The 21117-nt window shown below is 44.1% G+C and overlaps 1 protein-coding gene across 3 annotated transcripts in view; it reads left to right on the top strand.

The window, feature by feature from the left end:
* UGT8 (UDP glycosyltransferase 8) overlaps positions 1 to 21117 on the top strand; it is a 199443-nt gene that overhangs the window by 132600 nt on the left and 45726 nt on the right. For all 3 annotated transcript variants that reach the window (XM_073603149.1, XM_073603139.1, XM_073603131.1), the window contains one exon: positions 15310 to 15452. In XM_073603149.1, the coding sequence (XP_073459250.1) occupies positions 15310 to 15452 (143 nt within the window). The remainder of the gene's footprint in view (positions 1 to 15309; positions 15453 to 21117) is intronic.

Below are 21117 nucleotides of genomic sequence, written 5' to 3' on the forward strand. Positions count from 1 at the left end.
TTTTCCGAAGACTTATGGAAAAAAAAATGAACCGTTCAAAAGACTCACTATGCCTCATAAAATAGATGTTGGGGTGTTTGCTTTCCAAAATGGGGTTATTTTGTGGGTAATTCCACTATCCTGGTGCTCCAAGGCCTTCACAAATGTAATAGGTTGTTAGGAAATTAGAGGTGTAATTTATGCTCCTAGATCCCCTGATTATGTGTCCTGCATGTTGGACCTCTCTGTGTGGCCAGGCTGTGTAAAAGTCCCACACATGTGGTATCGCCATACTCAGGAGGAGTAGCAAAATGTATTTTGGGGTGTAATTGGAAGTATGCATATGCTGTGTGTGAGAAATAACTTGTTATTATGACAATTTTGTGAAAAAAAAAAAATCTTAATATTCCCAAGAATTGTGGGAAAAAATTACAACTTCAAAAAACTCACCATGCCTCTTACTAAATACCTTTGACTGTCTACTTTTCAAAAAGGGGTCACTCTATAACCTTCACAGAGACTGAATAATATCCACTAATTTGGGTTATTTTTACCAAAGAGATGTAGCAGTATAAATTTTGGCCCACATTTATGAACAAAAATTACTTATTTGCAAAATTTTATCATAGAAACTAAAGTGTTTTTTTTCCAAAATTTTTGCTCTTTTTTCACTTATGTCGCAAAAAATAAAAAACCCAGTGGTGATTAAATACCACCAAAAGAAAGCTCTATTTGTATGAAAAAAATTATAAAAATTTTGTTTGGGTACAGTGTTGCATGGCCGAGTAATTGGCATTCAAAGTGTGAGAGCGCTGAAAGCTAAAAATTGGTCTGGGCAGGAAGGGTGTATAAATGTCCTGCATTGAAGTGGTTAAACAAGAAAAAAGAAATCGGGAAGTTTTTGACAAAGAGCTGCTTATATCTGTCCTTCACATGAAATATTCATTTCCTCACTATGGCAGTGTGCATGACATTGGACTTAACAAATTCTTTGTCCACTATTGGTCAACATCACAAATGTATGTATACAAAGCACAGTCTAAACAACATTCCAGTGTTGTTCCCTTTGATGCCACAGGCTCCCTTGTGAAAAAACTGAAACGCCCACAAGGTGTGTCTGGACACATTTTTTGCATAAAGGTGTACTTATACCTGGAAATACAGAGGAAGCCATGAAGGTCCCAGTAGTTCAAATGCTGTCTGAAAAGCATGACATCAATGCTATAGCATATTGGCTAACAGAATGGAAACGTGCAGGTGCTCCTCTGCCAAAAGAAACAGTATGTGATTTTTCCATGGCTTTACTTGGTGCTATTGTGAGGGCTTTTGCACCTTACCCAAACCTCGTGACTTATATAAACCATTGCTTTGGAGTATTGATGGAAAAGGAATCTTCCAAACTGCCCCAATGCTTTGTCAGAGTTGATGTTACAAAAAACAGAAAAAAAGGCAGAAGAGTCAAAGAATTTTACATAAGGGCTGTAGCACAGCTCATCACATCTGTATCCCTTGCTGATGCCAAAGATCTAATCAAGGCCATTTTTATAGTTGCTTTAAGTGAAGCCGAAGGCTGTGATGAAATGGGAAAAACACTAATGTCAGTCTTGTAAAATCTTCCTAAAATAAAGAATCATGAAAGGATGTGTGACTTTGCCCGCTGAAGAGTTTGAGGATGAAACTGACATTCCAGAACCCAAAGAAAAACTTGACGCATGCTCAACAGAATTAAAACAATGGGTAGTCAATTTGCGTGATGAGTGCAATTTTTTACCTGCAATTGTTCCTCATATTACACGGCTTTGTTGTTACCTGCCACTTTGGACCGGGATACTGGTTCCATTTTTCAAAACTTTTAATGTCACAGCAAGTTCTGCTAGTGTTGAGGCTGAGTTTAAGAATATGAAGCACTCTGTTCTCAAACATGAAACCCTGCCAATGCGAGTTGACAAGTTTCTCAGCCACCACTTATCATTCATAGAAGGACGTATGAGAATATCAGCTGCAAGAGATAATGTTTCCCAGATGTTCCCACCCACAGTCTGCGATGATACTGTCAAAGCTGAAACTGGTCCAGCAAATAAAGAGTCAGTTTACCCAGCAGATGACAAGGTTGTTGAAAACTGGGGAGGACTTGCTATTCCTCCCAAAAAACAAAGTACATACCTTTCCCTTGTACAGAGTGGTTGCATGCAGACACATCAGTCTTGATGAAAAAGACAAAATTAGGTTTAATAAGGAATTGCTACATCAGAGACCTACAACCTGTAAAGGTGTGTGGACACACAGTGAGAGTTACAAACACCTGTGCATTTGATTCATTTTGCCATTGCCTTTGTAGTGCCTTTTGTGACAGCACATTCTACAGTAGTTATGTGTAGGGATGAGCCGAACACCCCCCTGTTCGGTTCGCACCAGAACATGCGAACAGGAAAAAAGTTTGTTCAAACACGCGAACACCGTTAAAGTCTATGGGACACGAACATGAATAATCAAAAGTGCTAATTTTAAAGGCTTATATGCAAGTTATTGTCATAAAAAGTGTTTGGGGACCTGGATCCTGCCCCAGGGGGCAAGGATAAATGCAAAAAAAAGTTTTAAAAACTGCCGTTTTTTCAGGAGCAGTGATTTTAATAATGCTTAAAGTCAAACAATAAAAGTGTAATATCCCTTTAAATTTCGTAGCTGAGGGGTGTCTATAGTATGCCTGTAAAGGGGCGCATGTTGCCCTTCAGGTCTGGTATGGATATTAAGGGGAACCCCGGCCAAAATTAAAAAAAAAAATGACGTGGGGTTCCCCCTAAATTCCATACCAGACCCTTCAGGTCTGGTATGGATTTTAAGGGGAACCCCGTGCCAAAAAAAAAAAAACGGCGTGGGGTCCCCCCAAAAATCCATACCAGACCCTTATCCGAGCACGCAACCTGGCAGGCCACAGGAAAAGAGGGGGGGACAAGAGTGCGGCCCCCCCCTCCTGAACCATACCAGGCCACATGCCCTCAACATTGAGAGGGTGCTTTGGGGTAGCCCCCCCAAAACACCTTGTCCCCATGTTGATGAGGACAAGGGCCTCATCCCCACAACCCTGGCCGGTGGTTGTGGGGGTCTGCGGGCGGGGGGCTTATCGGAATCTGGAAGCCCCCTTTAACAAGGGGACCCCCAGATCCTGCCCCCCCCTTTGTGAAATGGTAAGGGGGTACTTACCCCTACCATTTCACTAAAAAACTGTCAAAAATGTTAAAAATGACAAGAGACAGTTTTTGACAATTCCTTTATTTAAATGCTTCTTCTTTCTTCTATCTTCCTTCATCTTCTTCTTCTGGTTCTTCTGGCTCTTCTGGTTCTTCCTCCGGCATTCTCGTCCAGCATCTCCTCCGCGGCGTCTTCTATCTTCTTCTCCTCGGGCCGCTCCGCACCCATGGCATGGGGGGAGGCTCCCGCTCTTCTCTTCATCTTCTTCTCTTCTTCTTTTCTTCTCTTCTTCTCTTCTTCATTTTCTTCTCCGGGCCGCTCCGCACCCATGCTGGCATGGAGGGAGGCTCCCGCTGTGTGACGGCATCTCCTCGTCTGACGGTTCTTAAATAACGGGGGAGGGGCCACCCGGTGACCCCGCCCCCCTCTGACGCACGGTAACTTGACGGGACTTCCCTGTGACGTCACGGGGAATGCCACAGGGAAGTCCCATCATGTCCCATGCGTCAGAGGGGGGCGGGGTCACAGGGTGGCCCCGCCCCCCGTTATTTAAGAACAAGAAGAGAAGAAGGAAGAAGAGAAGAAGATGAATAAGAGGATGAAGAGAAGAGCGGGAGCCTCCCCCATGCCATGGGTGCGGAGCGGCCCGAGGAGAAGAAGATAGAAGATGCTGCGGAGGAGATGCTGGATGAGAATGCCGGAGGAAGAACCAGAAAAAGAAGAAGATAAAGGAAGATAGAAGAAAGAAGGAGCATTTAAATAAAGGAATTGTCAAAAACTGTCTCTTGTCATTTTTAACATTTTTGACAGTTTTTTAGTGAAATGGTAGGGGTAAGTACCCCCCTACCATTTCACACAGGGGGGGCGGGATCTGGGGGTCCCCTTGTTAAAGGGGGCTTCCAGATTCTGATAAGCCCCCCGCCCGCAGACCCCCACAACCACCAGACAGGGTTGTGGGGATGAGGCCCTTGTCCTCATCAACGTGGGGACAAGGTGTTTTGGGGGGCTACCCCAAAGCACCCTCCCAATGTTGAGGGCATGTGGCCTGGTACGGTTCAGGAAGGGGGGGCGCACTCTCGTCCCCCCCTCTTTTGCCAGGTTGCTTGTTCGGATAAGGGTCTGGTATAGAGTTTTGGGGGGACCCCACGCCGTTTTTTTTTTTTTTTTTTTTGGCGCGAGGTTCCCCCTAAAATCCATACCAGACCTGAAGGGTCTGGTATGGAATTTAGGGGGAACCCCACGTCATTTTTTTAAAAAATTTTGGCCGGGGTTCCCCTTAATATACATACCAGACCTGAAGGGCCTGGTATGCAATTTAGGGGGACTCCCACGTCTTTTTTTTTTTTTTTAATTTTGGTTCGGGGTTCCCCTGTGGGGAATTCCCATGCCGTTTTTATCAATGAACTTCTATGTGTATTGTCGGCAATGCAATAGCCGCGAGTAGGTTTAAATGGGTTTTTTCCTTCGAAATGTCATTTTGCTGTCAGACTGTTCTAAACACGGGAAACATGCGCCCCTTTACAGGCATACTATAGACACCCCCCAGCTACGAAATTTAAAGGGATATTACACTTTTATTGTTTGACTTTAAGCATTATTAAAATCACTGCTCCTGAAAAAACGGCCGTTTTTAAAACTTTTTTTTGCATTGATCCATGTCCCCTGGGGCAGGACCCGGGTCCCCAAACACTTTTTATGACAATAACTTGCATATAAGCCTTTAAAATTAGCACTTTTGATTTCTCCCATAGACTTTTAAAGGGTGTTCCGCGGCATTCGAATTTGCCGCGAACACCCCAAATTGTTCGCTGTTCGGCGAACTTGCGAACAGCCAATGTTCGAGTCGAACATGAGTTCGACTCGAACTCGAAGCTCATCCCTAGTTATGTGGCCCAAGAAATAAGCAATGTAGAATTTTTTTACCTTGTGAAAACCATGGTAGAAAAAGGTGTACAAAAATAAATCTAAATGCTGAGAGGTAAAATCCTAAGGGACATATTTGGAGCAGAAAAAATTAAAGCAGGATTCCAGATGGTTAAAGCCGAATGCAACATATCAACAATAATTTCAAATGTATTCTCAACAGTGGCCAGCATAGTGTCTGAGAGCAAATGTTCTTCAGAAACATGTTCACGCCATTCTGGAGCTTCAAGAAATATTGCATTTGTATCAGCTGACCAAGACACGCTGAAGTCAAGAGGAGTTTCAGCTTTACAAGAAGCAGTCAACAAACACATTTATTTAAAACCTTCAAAACGCCTTTTTTGACCCTTCAGTTTCTGGAAACATTCTTTGTAATGGTACTGTGGAACACACCATAACAACAGGACAGCACCTGGTAGCTGGTGAAACACAAAGCAGAGGTTCAGAAGAGATATTTCTTGAAGCAGAACTCTTTAAATTTTCACAGGACCTTGAATTAAAGGGGAACAGGTTCACTTTAATGCCGCATACACACGATCGGACATTCCGACAACAAAATCCATGTATTTTTTCCGACGGATGTTGGCTCAAACTTGTCTTGCATACACACGGTCACACAAATCTTGCCAGAAATTCTGAACGTCAAGAACGCGGTGTACGACGAGCCAAGAAAAATGAAGGTCAATAGCCAGTGCGGCTCTCCTGTTTGATTCTGAGGATGCGTGGAACTTTGTGCGTCGGAATTGTGTACACACGATCGGAATTTACGACAATGGATTTTGTTGTCGGAAAATTTGAGAACCAGCTCTCAAATTTTGTGTGATGGAAATTCCAATGGAAAATGTCTGATGAGCCTACATGCGGTTGAAATTTCTGAAACAAGCTCCCATCGAACATTTTGCGTTGGAAAAACTGACCGTGTGTACGGGGCATTAGAGGTGTTGTTGCATTCTGCCAACCAGCTACCAGAAGCTCTCTAGGCCATTACATAGCCTACTGGTAAAAGGTCTGATTTCACCTGGGAAAAATATGATGATTTGTCAAATGGTGTGGCAGTGGTGAAGTCACACACCAAGATCTGCCCCACGCTGTCCTGTACACAAGAGTTAGCTGTTTGTAGTTCCTAGTTTCATAAATGTAGGTAGCTAAGGTTTTGGCTTCTCATGGACATGTGATACTGCCGTTTAATGAAGGCTGAGAAAAAGTCAGAACCTGATATGGTTATCTCTATATTTTGGTTTGTTTGTTCTTTATTTGTTGTAATTTTTCATACAAACTTTATGATCCACAATTCAGAACATGATTTGTGGAATTAAAATGTTTAAGACACATTTTACTATTGTAATTCTTGAGATTTAGTATTTCCTTTTGGCTGTTGCTATAATCATGTTGACCTCAAGTGAAGCCAGTTCATATTACCCTGTCTGCTAGCTGTGTAATGAAGGTATGCTTCAACACTGTTAATGGTATTCGTAAAATTAAGTCTCATGCTATTGATGTAAAACTTGCAGAAGAATGAAAAAAGAGCTAATAATCCAGTGCTGCGCAAATGAAAATGTGAAATAAGACAACAAGAAGCACATCTTATCACTTGCTCCATTACAACAATTGTGCTGTTAGCACTCAGTATTCAGAGGGAGACTATGGTGACACATTTCCCAATCAATACAGTCAACCCATAAGCCACTTTTGAAAGACTTCTAAAAATTTTTTACATAACTTATTTTATTCACATTATACAGAGCACGTTGCACTTTGAAAAGTATATCAAGTTGAATTTTTTATTCCATGTATGTTGTTGTATAATATGGTTTCAGCACTATATTACTAGCTCCCCCGATCTTTGTTTACAATTACCTAAGTTAGCATGTCTATACTTTAAGGGGAGCAGCTCTGATCAATTATTTATTTGCACATATAGTCTTTAGCGCGAGGTTTCATATTTTAAGTCCTGGTTATACAGAACCGATAATACCAATAATACAGAAGGGAGCATGTTGTAGTGCATGCTATTTGGTAGGCCATGGCTCTGGGCGTCTCTGAGTAGCCCGGCTATGTGGTGAAGAGAGTGGTGGAGCATTTATGAGGCCCCAGTTGAGGAGGCTTTGTATGCCATCTTTAGGGGAGGTGAACGTGGTAGATTGATTCTGATATGTAACTATGAGCTTTGCTGGAAAGCCCATTTGTAGGGGATGTTGCGGTCTCTGAGAACAGAGGTGACCGGGATAATTTCTTAGCTGCAGATATAACAGCATAAAGGGTGACTCCTGTGTATGGTGCGGGAAGAGGTGTTGAGGTTCTGGCTGCCCTGAGGATCTGATCCTTAATGTGATAAAAATGGACACGTGCTAATACATCACGAGGTACATCCTTAGGTAGGTAGGGTGGTTTAGGGAGCCTGTGTGCTTGATCTATGGTAAGATCAGGTGTACCGAGATCTGGGAGCAGTTTCAGGAAAGATTCTGCAGATAAGTAGTTAGGTCCACGGGTTTAATGCTCCCAGGTAAGCCATAGTATTTAATGTTATTGCGGAGTGACCTGTCTTCGAGGTCCGCCATTTGTACTTGCATGTATCGGAGCAACTAGGACTGCAGCTTGAATGCGGAGACCATATCATTATATGCTTTGATGTTGTCTGAAACCTGCCTCTCCACTATATCAGTATTCTCCTCAATGTGATCACCTCGCATAGTAAGATGAGAAATAGAGGAGCGCAGCTCTCTTTGGATTTCTTTGTGTAGTAAGACCAGCACCAAGCTTAAGTGTATGCTCTGAGGCAGGTTGATCACTTGTAGAAAGAGCTAGCAGGGATTCCTAAGTGTCCTCTTCAAAGTGGGGCTGTGGAGGAGGGGAGCATATTTGTTTCTTGTGGAGAGGGGCTTTATCTAGGGACTGGTTTGGTGTAGGTGGAAGTCGCTTACCTCTATCAGAGGACTGGGAGGGGGAAGAATCCCCAAGAGAATGTCAGGCTTAGAGCTCTGTGTCCCCACCACCACCATCTTAGAAAGCCTGTGTGGAGGAGGTGAGGGGAAAGAACTGAGCGGCGCAGAGCCGAGTATTTCTCCCTCATGCTGCTGATGTCTGCTGGGTCGGGTGTGGTAGCGTTTCTGGATGTAGTGAGAATCTCCGGTTTCTGAGGTCACTGTGTGCCGCTGTGTCCCTGTGTGGAGCGGAGCTGCTCGATATAGCAGCCATCTAAGTCTGCTGCTCCTAGAGAACATGAGTGCCCTTCTGACACACATACACAGACCTCGTGTCTGTAGGGCGGAGTCCTCCTGACTCCTCGGCCAGATTTCCTGTCTGCCAAGGTGGATGTCAGGGCTGGGCTCAGCCCTTCCTTCTCAGGGCTGCCAGCTCCTATCTCTCCACAGTTACTCAGCTGTTGATGATATCCTGCTCGTCAGTCCTGCCTACTTAAGCCATTCAGCCCAGTGGATCTCTGCCTTTGCCTTGGTCAACATCACAGAAACTATCTCCTGCGATCCTGTTCAAAGACTTGCTTGGCTGACATCCCTTCTGGCTCCAGATCCTGCTTGCTGTTTCACTACATTGATCCCTGACTTCTGGCTTGGCTGACTATCCGTTCCAGTTACTGAACATTGGCTATGTTTTGACTACGTTTGTTCTTTTTACTTTTATTATTAAACAAGTAACTGTTCTTCTGTCTTGGCATGATTTCATGGTTTCTGACAGTAGGTGAGGGCCATGAATTCAGAAGGTGCAGTCAATCCACTTGTTGGTAATATTTTTTCCAGATTGGATGAACTGGATCACCGCATGTATCAGTTTGCCATGGCGTTACAAACGCTCCTGAGTTGCACGGCTCACCTGTAATCTCCCACTTTGGTGGCCCCGGTACAACCTATGTTGCAGGCTGACCCTGCTGCTGCTGCTCCGGTCTCTGTGCATGCACCCACCTCGAGTATTACCTCTATAAGAGGTATGTCTGGTTCTGCTCTGCTTCCCCAGCAATTTGGGGGCGATCCAGTCCAATACAGAGGGTTTCTCAACCAGGTTGAGATATACTTTGAGATGCTGCCCCAGGTATTTCCCATGGACAGAAGCAAAGTAGGTTTTGTGATTTCTTTGCTTTCTGAGAGAGCCTTGGCCTGGCCAAACCCTCTATAGGAGACGCAAAAACCTGTTGTTTTGAGCTACCCTGAGTTTGTGGCTTCGTTTAAAAGGGTATTTGACGTTCCCGCACGCTCCGCTTCTGCTGCCAAGTGCCTCATGTACATCAAACAGAGTACGAGAACTGTTGCCGACTACACCATTGAATTCCGTACTCTGGCAGCAGAGGTTGTGTGAAACAATGAGGCCCTCGTGGCTGCTTTTTCTCTTGGTCTCTCGGACACCATCAAGGATGAGATAGCAGCCCGAGATATACCCACTGAGCTGGAGAAGTTGACCACGTTTGCCATCCTCATTGACTCCACACTCAGAGAAAGACTCTCTTTTAAGGAGTGCTTGTGTAAGCCTCCTGTATGTTTGTCTCCGAGCTTTGCAGTCCCGCCCGTTCCTCCCTCACCTCCCATGCCTCCTGGTACCGAGTCGGTCAGTGAAGATGAAACCATGCACTTGGGCTTCACGCGTCTCTCTGCGGATGAGAGAACCTTTAGGAGGAGGTAGAGATTGTGCCTTTATTGTGGCCAGGCAGGTCACTTTTTGAAGTCTTGTCCTACCCCTCCAGGGAACGCCCGAACCTTGAGGTCCTGTCACGGAGAGACCTTAGGCGGCGTTGTTTCATCCCCAGTTATCCAGAAAGATAAGCCCCTAGTTTCAGTCACCCTTCCTGGAGCTGAGTCGTCCCTCGAGATACAGGCTCTAATCAACTCTGGGGCTGCAGGAATGTTCATTGATGCTGCCTTTGTATCGAAGCACTCGATTCCGCTGCAGCTGTGTGACACTCCACTTGCCATTGAGGCTCTTGACGGGAGACCTCTACAGCCTGCCCATGTGACTCATGAGACGGTTCAGTTGTCCATGGCTGTAGGGACTCTTCACCATGAGATAACCCAATTTCAAGTTATTTCCTCACCTAAGTTTGCACTGGTTATTGGTTATCCTTGGTTACAGAGGCACAACCCCTCTTTTGATTGGCTCCATGCTGAGGTTCTCTCCTGGTAACCACAATGCAGTGAGACATGCTTCCAGAATGTAGCCAAGGTCCTGTGCCCCTCTTCAATCTCCTTCCTGCCAAAGGGTTACCGCGATTTTAGCGATATCTTTGACAAGGGTCAAGCTGGTAGTTTTCCTCCACACCAGCCGAATGATTGTGCAATTGACCTTCAACCTGGTGCCATACCCCCTCATGGCCGGGTTTACCCTTTGTCGGTCTAGGAGGATAAGGCCATGGAGGAGTATGTTGCAGACGCACTTTCTCGAGGTTTCATCCGCAAATCTTTGTCTCCTGCTGGTGCTGGTTTCTTCTTTGTGAAGAAGAAGAGTGGTGAACTGAGACCTTGTATTGGTTTCATGATTAAGAATGCCTATCCGATTCCATTGAATACAGAGTTATTTGACCGCCCCAAGAGAGCAACGGTTTTCACGAAGCTTGATTTGAGAGGGGCATAAAATCTCAATGGGATTAAAGAGGGCGACGAGTGGAAAACTGCGTTTAATACCAGGCCATTATGAGTACCTCGTAATGCCTTTTGGCCTTTGTAACACCCTGGCATTCCAGGAATTTATTAACGATGTCCTCCGAGATTTGTTGCAGTTATGTGTGGTGGTTTATCTCGATGATATCCTCATATTTTCCAAGTCCCTGAAGAGCCACCACACAGATGTCTGTCGTGTGCTTCAGAAACTAAGAGAGAACAATCTCTATTGTAAACTGGAGAATTGCGAGTTCCATCGTGAACAGGTTAAATTCCTGGGTTATGTCATTTCCACTGCTGGTTTTTTGATGGACCCAGAGAAACTTTCGGCAGTTCTACAGTGGCTCCAACCCATGTGTTTACATCCTCTGCAGTGTTTCCTGGGCTTTGCCAACTATTATCGGAAATGTATTCGTAACTTCTCATCTCTGGTCAAGCCCCTGACTGATATGACCAGAAAGGACGATAACTCACAGAGTTGATCTGTGGTTGGTACTTCTGTCTCGGCCTGATTTCATGGTTTCTAACAGTGGAGCTGTTTCCAAGTAGGAGCCCTGAGCTCTATCCCAGGGGTGAATATGAACCCAGCCCACAGGTGTGTAATCAGCATGCCTGTCTTTGCAAAAACCAGGCTGAAGGTGCTAATACACACAGTGAAACGGGGTTGTGTATACATGCATATGCATGTAAATTAATGCACTCACATGTAAACATTTCTATTTTTATTTTTCAACTCTGTACTCATCGTTGTATTACTGATCTTTATGCAGCTCTGTGAATTGTTCCATAGACAATGCACCTGGGTTTTTACTCCGCTATGCAAGAGGCTGTATGCTTAAATACTGGACTTCCTATTTTTATTGTTAATATTTTCATGTAAGACTTCCAAATGGTTGTGGTTTTCTTCACCTCCAAACTCATTTAATATTTACCAACAGCAGCCTTTTACAGAAAGCATAGAACCATTCATATCACTTCCTTGAGAAGCTCTACTCCCACAATCTGGATTGTCAGGTTTGAATTTGTTCATCTGCCAATACTTTGTCTGCCACATCTTTTCTTCTAATTTTTAAAAAAAAAACTAATACCCTCTAACCACAGAGCAGGCTCCCTTATATATGAATTATGCTATGACTCATAACTTCTAGCACCTCTCGCAAGGTGCTTTGAAGCTGAACTCCAGGCAATCAGCTAAGTACACTGATGGAATACATATAAGGAAGCTGTTTTAAATTCCAAAGAATTAGTATTTCTGTAAATTCAGTCCTGCTATTTACACAATTCTTCCACACCGAACAACTACTTGCAGGAAAGAACACAGTGCTGTTCTCCCTCCACCCTCAGGCTTCTGAGTGGACAATGAAAGATCAGAAGGCTGAGGTCATCCCTCTGTTCTCTCTGTTCCCTCTGTTCTCTCCCTCTGTAAGCATGTTCCATGTCAGCACATATGCCTGCAGCACACTGGATTGTCTGGCTACCATTGGATTGGTAGAGAAGATTGCAAGAGGCTGATACCAAGTCAAATTCAGGCACTTACACGAATTGCATTTAAAAATATATAGTTAATGATTAATAATTAAATGTAGAGCTGCACGAATCTGTCTATTTTATATCTACGTGGAGTCCAGCTTTAGGAGGAGAGTTTCCTCTCAAAATTCCAAGCTGATTCTGACAGGGTTCTTTTGCATCATTAGTTTAACCAAACAAGTTCTGTGAGAATGCAGTGGAGTTATGTGCAGGTACATTCTTAGCACTTATCTGTGAACTGTTAAAAGGGACCCTTTGGACCCATCGTTTGTTCACCAAAAAATAAAAATGAATCCACTAGGTAAAATAAATTGTTAATTTAAGTTGGCAACCCACCAATTTACATTAGGAATTGTTTTTAAAAAAAATCCATTCCATGGGGTCTCGCTTTATATAAAACGTATATTTCATCTTTCATCCACTGTCTCTTTACCACGTCTGGACACTTTCACCTTCTTCCAGACCGGGCTATTTTCAGCTTTCAGCACTGTCATACTTTGAATGACAATTACTCAGTCATGTAACACTGTACCCAAATTAATTTTTGTATCATTTTTTGAGACAAATAGAGCTTTCATATGGTGGTACTTAAACACTTGCCGACCACCGCACGCCGATGTACCTCGGCAGAATGGCCTGGGTGCGCAAATGGGCTTCCCCGTACATCCCTCCGTCATCGCAGGCTAGCAGGCGCGCGCCACGGGATTGTGCCCGCGGGTCCCAAGGACTCAATGTCCGCCGGTGACCCGCGATTGTGGCAAGGAAAGGCAGAATGGGGAGATGCCTATGTAAACAAGGCATTTCCCTCTTCTGCCTAGTGACATGACAGAGATCTACTGCTCCATGTCATCGGGATCAGTGATCTCTGTCATGTCCTAGTGAGTCCACCCCACTACAGTTAGAACACTCTGAAGGAACACACTTAACCCCTTGATCGCCCCCTAGTGTTAAACCCCTTCCCTGCCAGTGACATTTATACAGTAATCAGTAGCTACTTTTAACTCTGATCGCTATATAAATGTCAGTGATCCCCAAATAGTGTCAAAAGTGTCCAATCTGTCTGCCGCAATGTCGCAGTCCTGATAAAAATTGCAGATCGCCGCCATTACTAATAATAAAAAAAAATAATAATAAAATTGCCATAAATGTATCCCCTATTTTGTAGACGCTATGACTTTTGCGCAAACTAATCAGTATACGCTTATTGCGATTTTTTTTAACAAAAATATGTAGAAGAATACATATCGGCATAAACTGAGGAAGAAATTCGTTTTTTTATATTTTTTTGGGGATATTTATTATAGCAAAAAGTTAAAAATATTGCTTTTTTTACAAAATTGTCGCTATTTGTTTGTTTATAGCACAAAAAATAAAAACCGCAGAGGTGATCAAATACCCCCAAAAGAAAGCTCTATTTGTGGGAAAAAAAGGATGACAATTTTGTTTGGGTGCAATGTTGCACGACCGCGCAATTGTCAGTTAAAGTGATTGTAAAGGTTCACATTTTTTTTTTTAATAGCAAACATGTCATAGCTACCTCCACTGTGCAGTTCGTTTTGCACAGAGTGCCCCTGAACCTTGTCTTCTGGGGTCCCCTGGCGGCTTTCGCGGCTCCTCCCTGCATCGTATAACTCCCTAGGAGAAGTGCTCTTCCGGTGGGGTTACCTTGCGAGCGCACTCTCGAGTCCAGCATTTGTGTCCATAGACACAAATACCGGACTTGGCCCCACCCCCCGGTACCCGCGTCATTGGACTTGATTTGACAGCAGCGCGAGCCAATAGCTGCACTGCTATCAATCTATCCAATCGAGAGCCGAGAACCCCGGGCAGAGGAAGAACGCGTCCCCGCCGGGTGAAGTTCCAGGGCTCAGGTAAGTAAAATGGGGGGCCGGTCACTGCCAGATTGTTCTTTCTTCATAAATTTAGGCCAAAATATATTCTGCTGCATTTCTTTTATTAAAATAACCCACATCAGTGTATATTATTTAGTCTGCATGAAAGTTATAGTCTGCAAACTATGGTATATATTTGAAAATTGATCAGTCCTGATGTACTATCCGCCTATCTAATTTCTTAGGCCCATTTCACATGGACGGACACCAAAAAGACTGACAGGCAGACCTGACATGCAGGTCTATGGAGAGACGGATGTCAGCGGTGACCATGTCCGCTGACATCCAAACCGCTCCGCTCCGATCTGCTAAAATCAGATGTATGGCGATACGTTCGCATCCGTTAGATTTTCATCTAATGAAAAACGTTTTTGTCCTCCATAGGGATCAGCGGCGCTCTGACAGGCCCCTCCCCGCTCAGTGAGAAGAGACGGACCTGTTATCCGATGGTTCAGCGGAGATCAACGGAGAGATCTCCTGCTGAACTGGTGGACTCCGCTAAGCGGATCTACCTCGTGTGAATGAGGCCTTAAAGGGCTACTAAACCCTAATTTTAATTTTTTTTAAAATAACAAACATGTCATACTTACCTCCTCTGTGCAGTTGGTTTTGCACAGAGTGGCACCGTACTGATAAATACCACCAAAAGAAAGCTCTATTTGTATGAAAAAAATTATAAAAATTTTAAGTACAGTGTTGCATGACTGAGTAATTGGCATTCAAAGTGTGAGAGCACTGAAAGCCAAAAATTGGTCTGGGCAGGAAGGGTGTATAAGTGCCCTATATTGAAGTGGTTAAGATTTCTCCAGGATCCGGTTTCCTGTATGAACTAGGACAATACAGGTAAGTGATGTGGTTAAAGCTGCAGAGATTTTTGTTTTATTGACAAACTTCAGATTTAGGTCACATTACAAAGCCAAAATAAAAAATACTTTCTGGTAAATTTTACAATAATAAATTAAAAGTATGCTGTAAAAAAATGCCCAAAAATGTTATAGATTCTATTGTGGATTCATGGTATTTGACATATACTGTACAGTATAGTAATGTGTAAGAGTGCCTTGACCTGTCTGCATGGCTGTGAGATTCCATCTAGTGAAACAATGTACAAGGTAAACAATATTTTCTATACAGTATATGTTAATATGCAATAAGCCAAGAAGGACATGTTCACACGTTTGTCTTTTTTTTCAACGTAGGATCTTCAGATCTGGGTGGATGGTGTAGATGAAAATGGATTTGTTCTAGTCTCTTTTGGAGCTGGGGTGAAATATTTGTCCGAGGATATAGCCCAAAAACTGTCGGGTGCACTGGCTAAGTTACAACAGAAAGTTATTTGGAGGTAAGACACTTACATTTTTATCATAAAGGATATCAAAAGGCAAAACTTTTTTTCTGTTTTGGGCAGAGTGGAAAAGGGTTGGAACCTCTGCCAGGTTGTGGACAGGGCCCACTGTGTCAGGAAGTTCGCCCCCTAGAGGGCATGTCAGAAACCACAAGCCATTTTGTTTTTCTTCACACTTTGTGTTTGACCCCTTTACATCTGGAACCAACAGTGAAACATCCCTCTCCTCCAGTGAAACACCATTACTTCCTGATTTAAGCTATGTCTCTGCACTTTCTGTTTGCCAGATTATTGTGCTCTCTCCGCCTGATATCTTGCTCCTTTGTGTACCTGCAGCTGCCCCCATATTTACTACCATACGTTTTCTCGTTCAAATATTTTTATTGAGAAAAAAAGTAAGAGTAAAGTACAATTATACATGTGCTAGTTCAACTAGTACAAGTTGTCAGCTAGGTAATGACATCACGAATGGAGCATGTAGATAACCATTGTTTTTAGCATGGGGGGACGATTCCCAACAAAGGTATACAAAAGTAAAGTAACAATTCAAATATAAGTCACATGTAGGTAAGGAGAGGGATAAACCAAGGAATAGTTTTGTAGGGGTGTAAGCATATAAGGGTCACCCAACAGGTGCCTAGCAGTTTCTAGGGGGAGTGCCAAAAAGTCCAAGAATCCTGGGAGACTGTCCTCTGTGGGGGGCAGTAATAATGCACTAGGAGGAAAGCCTACCTAGGGGCTGGAGCCCAGCAGAAAGGGCTGCCAGGAGGTAAAACGAGGAAAGGATGGAGGCAGAAGGGGTGTAATGAAGCAGTAAGAAAGGAGGAGAGAAAAACATCAGAGGGAAGAAAGAAGGACTGTAGATCAAGGGAGGGGGGGGACTTAAAAGAAGGGGGGAAGATCGTGTGGGGGAGAGGGGTCCCCTAGGGGAGGCATGGGCTACGATATGCAAGTCATGGTTTAGATCAGAGGGTCTATGCATAGTGGGTCAGGGGAGCAGTAGGGTGTCATCGAATCCAGGGGGTAGGTAATGAGTAACCCACGGTTTCCAAAGTTTCTCATATTTGTGCACTTTGTCCAGGATGACTGCTTCAAGTTTAGCATAAATTAATGCTCGATTAAATCTATGTCTAGCAGCCAATATGCATAAGGATGGAGATTTCCAGGCCTCAGCAATTGTCTGTTTGGCAGCTCTGGTGATGTGTATAGGAAGCTTAAATTGATGGTGGGTTAGAGCCTCAGGTTTGCTGTTCAGGAGAGCTGCAGTTGGGTCCGGCTGCAAAGGTATGGTGAAAAGTTTTGAAAGAATAGCAAACAACTCTGACCAAAATGAGTGCACTACAGGGCATTCCCACCAAATGTGGAGGTGTGTGCCCGCCTCATTACAGCCTTGAAAACAGAGAGATGAGTATTGCGGGAGGAATTTGGCAATCCTGGCGGGGACCAGACACCATCTGGTAAGTACTTTATAGTTTGTCTCCAAGGCGGCAATATTGGGAGAAGAGGATTTAGTAGCCTAACACATATATGACCAATCAGCAGGGTCTATTGTAATGTAAAGTCCTTTTTCCATTTACCAACGTAAGACGGGGCCTTTGCAGTTTTGGGGGTTAGGAGGTGAGTGTATAGCTCGGAAATTAATCCTCGTTTTTGGGGACCAGATTTGCACGTTTGTTCAAATTGCGTAAAATCCAGAAAATTTAAGTCAGAGGAGGTACAAGGGGTGAGAAAGTGTTTCATTTCTAGGTACCTAAAGAGTTCTGAGGAAGGAAGGCTATAGGATTCACAAAGTGTTGTGAAGGACGATAAGCAATTAGATGTAAAAAATTTGTGGGCACAAAATAGACCCGCAGTAGACCAAGCAGAAAAGAAGATGGGGGGGACCAAACTGGGTAAAAGGAGGTATTACGAAGGAAGGAGAGCAAGGGATTGTGGAGGAACTGGAGGCCAAAGTGACGTTTTAGTCTATCCCATAGAGAGAGACTATGTCTCATGATTGGGTTGATGATGGGTCTACGGGTAGATGGAGGTAACCAAAGGAGATTAGCCGTAGATAAGGGATCACACTCTACAGACTCTATAGCGACCCAGAGAGGGGTTTCCTTAGTGTGGGGTTTCCAGCTGATACCACCGCCTCGCTTTCACGCCGACCCGTGGCATGGGCCGCACCCTGGGAACAGTGGAACACGGGAGTTGTATTAAATTTGCAGCAGCTGCGGCCCACTAGTCATCTCAGTAAAGATTCCCCTGCTCTCCACACCCCGTGAGTGAACTGCCTCTGGAGGTATGTGTTTTGCAATCCAGCCTTGAAGAGAAAATATGGGAGATCTGTTTTGCTGGTACAGTTGTGCTGGACAGGGTTGCCTTTTTAACTTTCTGCTGACAGTGAGTTATATAACTATGCATTTTATTTGCAAACTGAATCCCTGCATCCATCTTTCTGTGAACACTGTTTAGCCATCTGGGAACTATTATCCATCTTACCGTTTCCCCTGGAACACTGACAGGCTACAGGCGGTTTGTTTGGTCTATGTTCATCGATCATCCAGTGGATGTCACAGTATCTGCGGATATACAGTCCTTTACTCCTGTCCTTTGCCCTCCCCTTATCCCCATGATTGGTCCACAATAGCAGTATTCTCTCCAGCCATAGCCTGGCACCTTTTTGTTTTTTTTATTTTATTTTGCAACAGCCGTTGCTTGTATTTCTACCAATAGGACTGCCTGGCTGATGGTACAGCTACTTTAAATAGTCACTCATTGATAGTGCTCTCATGCTATACACATTTGCTTGGGTTTTGTCTCTTACTTTGTTGTTTGTTTCTATGCGCGTTTGTCCTGTGTCCCAGACAACGTTGTCTACATGATGTTAGGTGTAGGATGTTTGCTTCATTGTCATTTTTTATGGTATTTAGCATACTTTTTTTCATATTATTAATAAATTATTTAAATATAATTACTATCCGTGGTATTATCTCCCTGGGCTGTTCACATGTGGCACTTACCTTCCTTGGTATAGTGCAATTTTTTTTGCAGGGGATTCCTTAGTAGCATGGTATTTGGGAAATTGTGCTAGTTGAGCAGCATAATAGTATTTCACAAAGTTAGGCACTCTGAGACCCCCCTGATCTTAGAAGTATATAGAGTAAGCTTGGGCAAGCAGGGCCTAAGTTTGCCCCAAGTGAAAAGGGATGCACGTTGTTGTAGAATGCGCAAAAAGTGGGAAGGAACCAGGGTAGGGAGTAACTGAAAGAGGTAAAGGATTTTAGGGAGGATAGCCATTTTAACCACCGTGCTCCTACCCATCCAGGCTAGGGGTAAAGAAGCCCACTTAGACATAAGAGACGTGAGGTGGGAGAACGTAGGGGGGTAGTTGGTTGCATAAAGGTCTGCAGGGTTCGCCGTTAATTTTTTGCCTAAGTAAGGAATGTGCCTAGTGGCCCATGGAAGAGGGAGAATCTCGCTAAATTGGTAATGAAGTGGTGGTGATAGGGAGATGTTGAGAGCTGTCAATTTGTGGGGATTAATTGAAAGCCCAGATACGCTTCCAAAACTAGAAAGGGTTTTTAATAAGTTTGGGGCAGAGGTCGGGGGGAGGTCAGAAAAACAAGGATATCACCCGCAAAGAGACAGAGCTTGTGTTGATATCCGCCAAGTTCTAGACCTTGGATATTGGGGTTCGAGGGAATCAAGAGGGCTAGGGGCTCGATTGCTAAAGCAAAAAGAAGAGGAGAAAGCGGACAACCTTGGCGAGTACCTCGTTCGATAGGAAAGGGATCAGAGCGAGAGCCAGCGTATGAAACAAAAGCTGAAGGGTTGGTATATAAGGCGGAGGTCCTCCTTAAGAAATGGTCACCATTCCCATCCGCGCAAGATGTAGTGCAAGTAGGACCATGAGAGTGTGTTGAATGCCTTTCGTATTTCAAGAGAGATAAAGCACAAAGGGATGCGACGTGTATGAGCTGTATAAGCCAAAAGAGACGTGCAACGAATATTGTAACCCACTTGGTGAGTAGGGATAAACCCAACTTGGTCTTTGTGAACTAAGGAGCCAATGATGGGATTAAGATGAGAGGACAAGATTTTCGTGAGAATTTTGACTTTGAGGTTAAGGACATTGTCCTAAAGTTAAACCAGATAGAGTCGTCTGAGTGCGGTTTAGGGATCATGGAGATTGCCACTGTTAGTGATTCAGTGCAGAAACGAGTGACCATCTAAGTGAAAATTATAGGCTTCGACCAAAAGGGGGACGAGAAGGTCAGCGAATTTCTTGTAGTATGTTGCAGAGAGTCCGCGAGGACCCAGTCATTTATGCAGTTTGGGAGCTTTAATCGCTTGAAGGATCTCACCAGCTGTGACAGATCTTTACAGGTTCTCTCGGCAAGAAGAGGAGAGGGTGGGAAGCTGAAGGGTAGAGAAGAGGGTACCCTCATTGGCGTGATTGAAGGCTTTGGGGTCCTGGTACAGGTTTTCGGGGCGTCTATAGAACTCCTTAATGATTTTAATAGGGTTGCTGGTAGACGTATCCAAGCACAGTTTCAACCTAATGGGTTTGGGGGTATGTTCCGCTCTGCAGAGTGCCAGGGCTAGAAATGTGTCAGGTTTGTTAGATTTCATATAAAGAGTGTGTTGTGATCTTCGGAGGGCCTTTTCAGCTGCTTCCATCAAAAAAAGGTCATGTTCTAGATGTGTTTTATCAAACACCTGTTTGGTTGCTGGATCAGGTTGAGTGTGGAAGACTGCTGTAGTTTTAAAGAAGGCATCTTCACAGCATTTGCGCTGGAGGCGTTACTCTTTGCGTTGGTGCGAAGCCTGGCTGATAGAGACGCCCCTAATGACTGGCTTATGGGCTTCCCATAGGGTCAGTGGGGAAATGTCTGAAGACGTATTGGTGGTTATGTACTCTTTGAGAATTGTTTCAATTTCTAGATAGCGAGATGGGTTTGATAAAAGATAGTCATTGATATATCTAGAAGTGTGGGTGGGTCTGGGGATCAAGGAAGAGAGTGACATACAAAAAGCATTATGATCCATCCACGAAAAGGGTATGATTATTGAGGCCAGAAGGAGAGGAGCCAATTGAGAGGAAAATGTGGTCAATACGCGAGAACGTCTTGTGGGGGTGGGAGTAGTTGGTATATTGGCGTCTGGCTGGATTTTGTTCCCGCCAGGAGTCCAAGAGTGAGTGTTGGTTTAAGAGTTGTGGAAAAGTAAGGCGGTTAGGTCTGAGGGAGGGTGGGAGAGGGGATTTATCTAGGAAAGGATAGAGAACTTGGTTGGAGTCACCACAGATCAGGAGAGTGCCCCGCTTATGGAATTCAATCACAGTCAGCAAATAGGATAGGAATGCCAGTGGGTGCTTATTGGGAGCATAATAGGAGACAATAGTGACTTCGCTATCAAGAAGGGGGCCCCTGTCAGGATGAGGTACCGGCCTTCTGGGTCTTTGATCTCCGTCAGGAGTGTAAAGGGAGTTGAGTGGTGGAAGGCAATAAGTACGCCTCTTTTCTTGGAGGAGGCAGAGGCTGTATATGCTTGTGGATATTGTCGACCAAAACCTTTAGGTGTGGACCGAACTGTAAATTACGTCTCCTGCAGACAAACCACATGTGCCTTGGTCAATGCAAATGATTGGAACACTTTGGTGCATTTAGTAGGAGAA

Source organism: Aquarana catesbeiana, linkage group LG01 (assembly GCF_042186555.1).
Source record: "Aquarana catesbeiana isolate 2022-GZ linkage group LG01, ASM4218655v1, whole genome shotgun sequence".
NCBI classification, from domain to species: domain Eukaryota; kingdom Metazoa; phylum Chordata; class Amphibia; order Anura; family Ranidae; genus Aquarana; species Aquarana catesbeiana.